Genomic DNA, 8611 nt, shown 5'->3' with positions numbered 1-8611 from the left:
CCCCCCCCCCCCCCCCCCGCCCCTTCCTCTCCACTCTCCCCAATAACCCCCAACCCCGGCCTAAGTATTTTAGGGAAGGTGCGTATTTCTCTAGTTCCCCGCAATGTGTCAAGTTTTACCCCTCCATAGGGGTGTTCTCTCAGCCTAGAAAACTTTCCTCCTCCTTTGAATCAATTCTGTCTTCACTTTCTCAGGCTTAACTACTTCAAAACCCAATTATAGGTTCTTAACCTTATTAGGTACCTTCCATTAGCACCTCTGATATAATCTGCAATTCAACTTTTAATTTAATTTAATTTTTAATTACTTGTGTAATTATTGGATTATTGTCTAGTTCCGACATTACCCTCCTCCAAGAATGCACGGACGGATGAGTTAATCTTTTGCCCACTATTTTATCCCAGCACTTCCCAGCTACCTGGCCCTCACTCTTTGTTGAATGCAAGAAAAGAAAAAGAAAATAGTTCCTGAAAGAACAGGTGGCACAGGGTCCTTGAGACTACAGAGAGCATTACTCTTTTAAGAAGCTAAAATTGGGGACTCCAGGCTGGCTCAGTCATAGAGCATGTGACTCTTGATTCTTGATCTCCAGTTTTAAGTTCCAGTTTCACGGTGGTTGTAGAGAGTACTTTAAAAAAAAAAAAGCTAAAATTGAGTTTGGGCTGGGCAACTGTGCCTGGGGATAGGTGGCAGAGATGAAACTGAAAAGGGTAGATTATAAGTCTTGCTAAGAAATTTGGAATTTGTACCCTTGACAGTGGTGAGCCACTGACAGGATTTCACACTCAGAGTAATGTGATCAGTAATTACTTGTTGGTCATTCCAGTTGAATTAATGTCCCAAAGTACCTCAAACTCACCATGTCCATATTGAATACACTATGTTCACCTCCAAACCACCTCCCCACTTTGGCTATCTCAAGTAATGGCTTCGACATCCAATCCAGTGCTTAACGCCGAAAACCTCAGTGCCATCCCTGATGTCTCCCTGTCTCTCCTTAGGTAAAATTCCTTTTTTTTTTTTTTTTAAAGATTTTTTTTTTTATTTATTTATTTGAGACAGAGAGAATGAGAGAGAGCAAGCACATGAGAGGGGGGAGGGTCAGAGGCAGAAGCAGGCTCCCTGCCGAGCAGGGAGCCCGATGCGGGACTCGATCCCGGGACTCCAGGATCATGACCTGAGCCGAAGGCAGTCGCTTAACCAACTGAGCCACCCAGGCGCCCTCCTTAGGTAAAATTCCTAAAACTACACCTGGCACCATAAAATATCTCAAGAATCCTTATACTTTCTCATCCTGTCATCCATATCTCTAATCCAGGTCACCATTCTTTCTCCTCAGGACCATTGCAAACCACTGCACCTGTCTTCTCATTGGTCTTCCTGCCTCTAGGTCCCTCCAGTTCTTCTCCAAGTAGCAACCCAAAAGGTGGCTCAGACATACATACCATACATACCTTGTCCTTGTCTTTGCCCATTTTAAAGTCTTCCATAGTTTTCAGTTGACCCCGGGATAAAAATCAAATGCTCAAAACAAAAACAACCCCCTCAAAAACAAAAAACAAATAAACAAAAAAACACCCAAAATAACCTCTGTAGCCCTCCCCCCATGTACTCTACTTGGCCACTTGAAGATCCATGAGCTGTTACATCAGCCTGAGAAAAGAGGGCCATGTTTTGAGGACAGAATTCAAGATGCCACGAGGAGAAACAGTGTTTAATATTTAATTCCAGCTTCCTTGATTAGAACAGAATTTATCCTATAATAACAAGGAATAACACAACCAAAGTTTCAGATTAGCTAAATTTTAGACTTTTTCTGCCTACCCAAAAAGGAGACTTTAAGAGAAGAGGGAAAAGGGAGGAAAGACTAAGATAATTGTGACCAGTAGTGGTGAGGATTTTCCTGGGCTAACTAAGCCCAGAACAGTTTGATCATCACTCTTGCTGGGACTGGACCTATGGGGAAGGGGCAGAGAAATAAAAGATAGACTTTCACAGGAGGCAGGCAGGACTTCATAAACATTTCCAAGTCATTCCTGTTGCCCCACCCTTCTAAGGATGAAAAATGGTTTTGTAGAGTTTTACAACACTAGAAGAATGAGCCTAAAGAATCTTATCGCCTTCTCCGTATTCCTGCTTACCCAAAAACCCATCAGTTCACTCTGACATTATCTCAGAGTGAAGAAGAAGCTGTAGTTTTAATTATTCCACCAAACAACTACACAGAGCAAAATCAAAGAGCACAGAGCTGCCTCAACAGTTTTGTGGGCTGATTCCAGGAATAGAACTTCAGCTGTATTACTTCTATGTTTTATACCCACAAAAAGGAGAACTGAACAACATCACATGGTATTCAGCCAGGGAAAGAAAGTGTTCCAGGCAAATGCTCCACTTCAGGTTACTGCTCATTATTTCATCCTCTATGCCTAGTACAGTGCCTGACACTCTAAATATTTCCAAGGAAAATTAGAAGGGTCACTCTAGTTGCACTTAGAAAGTGAATAGGAGGCAGGAAAGTACTCCAAAAGAGAGATATTGCTAACCTAAAAAAAAAAGAAAGTTTTCAAAGTGTGGTCCCTGGATCAGCAGCATCAGCACTACCTGGGAATGTGTTAAAAATGCAGATTCTCAGGCCCCACCCCAAACTGAATCATAAACTCTGGGGATGGAGCCCAGCAATCTGTGCTTTAAGTAATCTTCCATGTGAGTCTGATGATTGTTCAAGTTTGAGAACCATTGCTGTAAGTCAAAGGAGATAGAAAAAGGTGGTTAGCAGAAATCAATCTGAAGCAAATTCAGGCAAAATTAGGGTCTGACATGTATTAGCTGTGAGATTCTCTGCCCCAGTTTACTTCTTGGTACTAGGATTTAGTGTACCTACCTCACTTGGTTGCTGTATGGATTAAACTCAGACAATCCATAAATAAAGTTGTTAGGTAGATGTCTAGATCACAATATGTTCTTAATATAATTAGCATTAAACTTACTTTAAAGTTGAAAAACAACTCTTAGACCAACAAGAAGAGACTATAAGCTAGTCCATGTATTAACTCGCCCAAAGAAAAAATCTTCCCTTCTGGAGAGGGGTTGGTCATCATGGTAGTCTAGAAAACCGGTCATAACACAAGACGTTGGCCAGTCACTGCCCACAAAAGGAAGGAGCTTTCACCAAGTGATTTGGGGGAAATTCCAGGCCCATTGATGAGTTCCTCTTGGGATAAAGATAGACTCATGGGGTTGTAACCAACAATTTTGGAGTTGTCTAGTTCCACTGATGAAATTATTCCTAGCATGACTTAGACTCTTGCCACCAAACATTTGAAACGTATACTTCCATTGTTCTGATTCTATGTTCATCAAGCAACTCACTCATTCTTATTCAACATTAAATTTTGCCTTCAGAGAAAGTACTTGTCATAGAGACCTAAGTGTTCTGGTATGCTGGCCAGTATGATTATTTTTTTGTCTCATTATAAATTAATAACTAGCATTTGGTGTTGTCATATAAGTCCCATAAATCTAGTTCATGTGAGTCTGACTAAAGATGGATCTGTTATGCTGAGCTGACAAGTCTGTTTCTGGGCTTCCAAGCCAGAGGGCAGATCCAGGCCATGACAAATTCTCCAAAGCAAACATATTATATGTGAAGTCTTGTGGTATACATCCTGCCTGGATAAAATACCCTGATATGGCCTCAGAAGCCACACACACACGCACACACACACACACACACGCCCTATATTAGCTATTTACTACCGTGTGAGAAAGTACTCCAAAATTTAGCAGCTTAAAACATTTATTATCTCACGGTTCTGTGGGTCAGGAATCCAGGGGGTGCTTAGCTCAGTGATTCTGATTCAGGTCTCTCTCCAGGCTGTAATCAAGATGTGGGCCCGAGTAGAAGGAGCCTGCTTCCAAGCTCACTCACGTGTCTGGTGGCAGCCCCTCTCTGGCTGTTGGCTGGAGACATCAGTTGTTACCACATGGGCCTTTCCGCAAGGCATCATATGATGGCAGCTTCCCTCAGAGTCAGCTAGCAAGAGACAGAATGTGAGCAAGGCAGAAGTCATGGTCTTTTCGTTTATCTAATCTCAGAAGTGACATCCCATCATTATTGCCATGTTCTACTCATTAGAAGCAAGTCACTAGGTCCAGCTCACACTCAAGGGGAGAGGTCCACAGGATCGTAAACACCAGGAAGCAGGGATTATTAGAGACCACATTAGAAGCTGCCCACCATAAAGCCGTTTTTGTATTCAAATGTGCAAAAGTATAATATTTGTCTTCTACAAGCAGCTCAATACTGCAGCTCATCAGAGCCTGTTCCATTGGTCCATGGAAGAGCAAATGTGCAAAAAGGCACCACCCTGTCTTCTGTACATGTCCCCCAATTTTCCTTCTTTGTTGCCTCCTCTAACATCTTTCCATCATAGATGTAATCATGCATGGTACTCAAATATTTCACAATCTTGTGGCAGGAGCATCAACCAGTCAGAACGGATGTTCCAATTCTTTTTTTTTTTTTTTTAAGATTATTTATTTATTTATTTGAGAAAGAGAGAAAATACAGGTGGGGGGAGGGGCAGAAGGAGAGGGAGAAGCAGATTCTCCGCTGAGTAGGGAACCCAACATGGGGCTCCATCCCAGGACCCTGAGATCATGACCTGAGCCAAAGGCAGACTTAACTCAGTGAGCCACCCAGGCGCCCCAAGAATGTGCCAATTCTTGTACACACCCGCTTCTTCTATCAGCCTATTATCACTCCATAACAAAAGCTTTGTAAACCTATTATCTTGAAAAAATTTTTGGAAAAGCACTGTTTGGGAAAAGGATGTCCTCAAGCAACGTATCTTCTGTTTTCCAAATTTGTATTTGCTTTTCAAATGTTGCTGGGGTCAGGGGTAGCATGGGCAGCAGAATCTGGGCTGTCTCAGCTCCACCAAGGCAGTTCCATTATTGATCTGTTCTGTGAACTAGCCTTCCGTGGTAAGATTCTGTTTCCAAAAAAGGTACCAAGGTCAAACATGTTTGAATCCACTGAGTTGTACACACTAACTGATGTTGGGAGCTGAGACGTCCTGCATCAACAGAAACTTAACAGAAGACAAGACTGTAAACTAATAACTTTACTGTGTGCTGCAGAAAACTGTTGTAAACCAAGTTACCTGGGTGGTTTGCTACCTGGACAAACAGCCATCTTATCAAGAAAACAGTTTGTTGGGGCGCCTGGGTGGCTCAGTTGGTTAAGCGACTGCCTTCGGCTCAGGTCATGATCCTGGAGTCCCGGGATCGAGTCCCACGTCGGGCTCCCTGCTCAGCGGGGAGTCTGCTTCTCCCTCTGACCCTCCCCCCCTCTCATGCTCTCTCTATCTCATTCTCTCTCTCAAATAAATAAATAAAATCTTTAAAAAAAAAAAAAAGAAAACAGTTTGTTTACTGGGACCAATAAGTCACTTATCAGGACAACATTTTCCTTATAAAAACACACCTTAAGATCCTCACCTCGCCATGACCACCAATCCTAAACTATTATGTCAGGGATTTTGCTCAATCCCAACCAGTTCCCTACCTTGAAAAATCTACTTTAAATCATGAGAGCATAGACTCCAGAACTCTATAAAATATCTCCCCCGACCTTTCCCTTTGACTCTATCAGGTGGTGTTTCCCCATGCTGCAATAAGTAATAATCAGCTTTGCTTGGTCAACAGGTTTTTAAGAGTGGTCTTTGTGCAGAGTCAACAGTTGACCATCCATTCATTCAACAAATATTTAGTAAGCCCTACTATGTACCAGGTACTATTCTAGGAGCTTGTCATGTATCAATAAACCAAACAGGTAAGAATCTCTCTACCTCATGTAACTTACACTCTAATGGGAACAAAGACGATAAACCAAACATAAGTAAGGAAATAAACTATATTATGCACTAGATACCGACCAGTTCTATGAAAGGAAACAAGGCAGAAAGGAATAGACGGGATGGGACCTGCAGTGCTGTGTTCAGTTTTAAGTGAGATGGTTTACAGGTCACCAAGAAGGTAAACTTTGAACAAAGACCTCAAGGAGTTGAGACATCATTGTGGCATAACCATGTGGCCATGTGGGTATCTAGAAGGAGAGTTTTCCAGCCTTAGAAAACAGCAACACAAGGGCCCTGAGTTGAGAGGGTCCCTGTTCTGCACAGTACAGAGAGGAGCAGCAAAGAGGCCAGAGGGCCTGAGCAGATAGAGTCCGGCAGATGAGGGCAGAAAGAGAGAATGGGAGACAAAATTCTGTCGGGCCTTGGGAGGACTTTGGTTTTACTCTGAGTGAAAAGGACAGCTGTAGAGGCATCTGAGCAGAGGGGGGCCATGATCTCACATTAGCAGGGTCACTCTGGCTGCAGCACAGAGAATGATGCAGGATGGACGCAAGGACAGATGCAGGGGCAGACAGAGGGACAGATACAGAGACAGACACAGGGACAGACGCAGGGACGGACGCAGGGACAGATGCAGGATCTGATGCAGGGACGGATCCAGGGACGGATGCAGGGATGGATCCAGGGATGGATGCAGGGATGGATGCAAGGGGACCAGTTAGGAAGCTACTGAAATAACTGGATAAAAACACCATCTAGTTGAACATGGGGAGGGAAGTATGTTCTGAGGAGGAGGGGTTGCTTCTCCAGCAGATGAAAGCTGCTCAGCTGTTTTCTGAGCTGTTTTGGTTCCCAGGCAAGCAGGTAAGAGGGAAGGGAGCTCTGGAAAGAGCCCGCAGAGAGGAAACAACAGAAGGGAGGTGTGGTGCCTGGACATGCTCTCCACGCTCCAGCTGGTCCTGGGTCTCTTCACCTCATTGCCCCCAAGTCCCCAGCTTCGGTATACAGAGTCCATTTAAAAAATTCTGGATAGAGTCAACCAATGCAAATTAAATACAGACATTTGGAAGCTAGTGGAATCAGGTTTGGGTGCAAAAGGACAATGTATCTACCTACCCCCACATTAGACATTTATTTAGATATTACTATTTCTTTTGACTGTGATACTTTTTGGTGCATGGGAGTAACATCCTTTCCCTACTGGTTCAAAATGTTGTCTTTGCTATTTAGTTGTTCCCATAACATTTGAGTCTTGCCTAGACTCTTGTTTTAATTCCTTTTCAGCTTTGTCATTTCCAGTAGCATGCCAATTTTTTTCTTTTCTGTTTTTTAATTGTAGTAAAATGTACATAACATAAATTTTACCATTTTAATTATTTTTATTTTTATTTATTTATTCTCAGTAAGCTCAACATCCCATGTGGGGCTTGAACTCACAACCCTGAAATCAAGAGTCACATGCTCTACCAACTGAGCCAGCCAGGAGCCCCCTCCCCTAATTATTTTTAAGTGTACAATTCAGTGACCATTCAATTGCACAGTGATGTTGCAACCATTACTCTATCCATCTCCAGAACATCATCCGCACAGAAATTTGCACCTATTAAACATTAAATCCCCAAGACTCCCTCCCAAGCCCCTGGTAAACTCTACTCTACTTTTTTCACTCTATTAATTTGTCTATCCTAGGCACTTCATATGAATGGAATCACACAACATGTGACCTTTTGTGTCTGGCTTCTTTTACTTAGCATGATGTTTTCAAGGTTCATCCATGTTGTGGCATGATCAGAATTTCATTCTTTTTAAGGGCTGAATAATGTGTATCCATTCATCTGTTGATGGACATTTAGATTATTTCTTCCTTTTGGTTATCCTGAATAGTGCTGCTATGAACCCTGATGTAAAAGTATCCGAGTTCCTGCTGTCTGTTCTTTGGGAGATACACCCTGGGATGAAATTGCTACATCATATACCATGTTTCATTTTTGAGGAACCTTCAAACTTTTTCACAGCAGCTGCACCATTTTGCATTCCCACTGGCAAGGTAGGAGGGCTCCAGTTTCTCCACATCTTCACCAATACTTGTTATTTTCTCTTTCTTTCGTTTTTTCCTTTTTTTTTGAAAATAGCCATCCTGGTAGGTGTGAAGTGGTAGTTCATTGAGATTTTGATTTGCATTTCCTTGATGATGAGTGATGTTGGGGATCTTTTCATATGCTCATTGGCCATTCATATGTCTTCTTTTGGGAAATGTCTATTCAAGTTCTTTGCTCATTTAAAAATTGGGTTGTTTGTTTTGTTGTTGAGTTGTAGGAGTTCTTTATATTCTGTATATTAATTTTTTTTTATTCTTATGTTAATCCCCATACATTACATCATTAGTTCTAGATGAAGTGTTCCATGATTCATTGTTTGTGCACAACACCCAGTGCTCCATGCAGAACATGCCCTCCTCAATACCCACCACCAGGCCAACCCATCCTCCCAACCCCCTCCCCTCTAGAACCCTCAGTTTGTTTTTCAGAGTCCATCTTCTCTCATGGTTCGTCCACCCCTCCGATTTCCCCTGCTTCATTCCTCCCCTCCCGCTACCTTCTTCTTCTTCTTTTTTTTTTCTTAACATATCTTGCATTATTTGTCTCAGAGGTACAGATCTGAGACTCAACAGTCCTGCACAATTCACAGCGCTTAACAGAGCACGTACCCTCCCCAGTGTCTATCACCCAGTCACCCCACCACTCCCACCC

At 42.6% G+C, this 8611-nt stretch overlaps 1 protein-coding gene and 1 long non-coding RNA gene across 3 annotated transcripts in view; both read right to left on the bottom strand.

The window, feature by feature from the left end:
* The window catches only part of MRPL19 (mitochondrial ribosomal protein L19), an 8052-nt gene extending 7802 nt beyond the window's left edge, over positions 1–250 (bottom strand). Inside the window, exon 1 of the mRNA XM_081797287.1 lies at positions 244–250. Coding sequence (XP_081653413.1) covers positions 244–250 — 7 coding nt within the window. The remainder of the gene's footprint in view (positions 1–243) is intronic.
* Positions 251–2726: 2476 nt separating this feature from the next.
* The window catches only part of LOC102748899 (uncharacterized), a 19935-nt gene continuing 14050 nt past the window's right edge, over positions 2727–8611 (bottom strand). For both annotated transcript variants that reach the window (XR_014138186.1, XR_014138185.1), the window contains exon 5: positions 2727–4033. This is a non-coding gene — a long non-coding RNA (uncharacterized LOC102748899). The remainder of the gene's footprint in view (positions 4034–8611) is intronic.

The sequence above is a fragment of the Leptonychotes weddellii genome, chromosome 10 (assembly GCF_054177405.1).
Source record: "Leptonychotes weddellii isolate Sample4059 chromosome 10, ASM5417740v2, whole genome shotgun sequence".
NCBI classification, from domain to species: domain Eukaryota; kingdom Metazoa; phylum Chordata; class Mammalia; order Carnivora; family Phocidae; genus Leptonychotes; species Leptonychotes weddellii.
The sequence above is the reverse complement of the archived record's forward strand: the minus strand, read 5'-3'. Positions and strand labels throughout refer to the sequence as shown.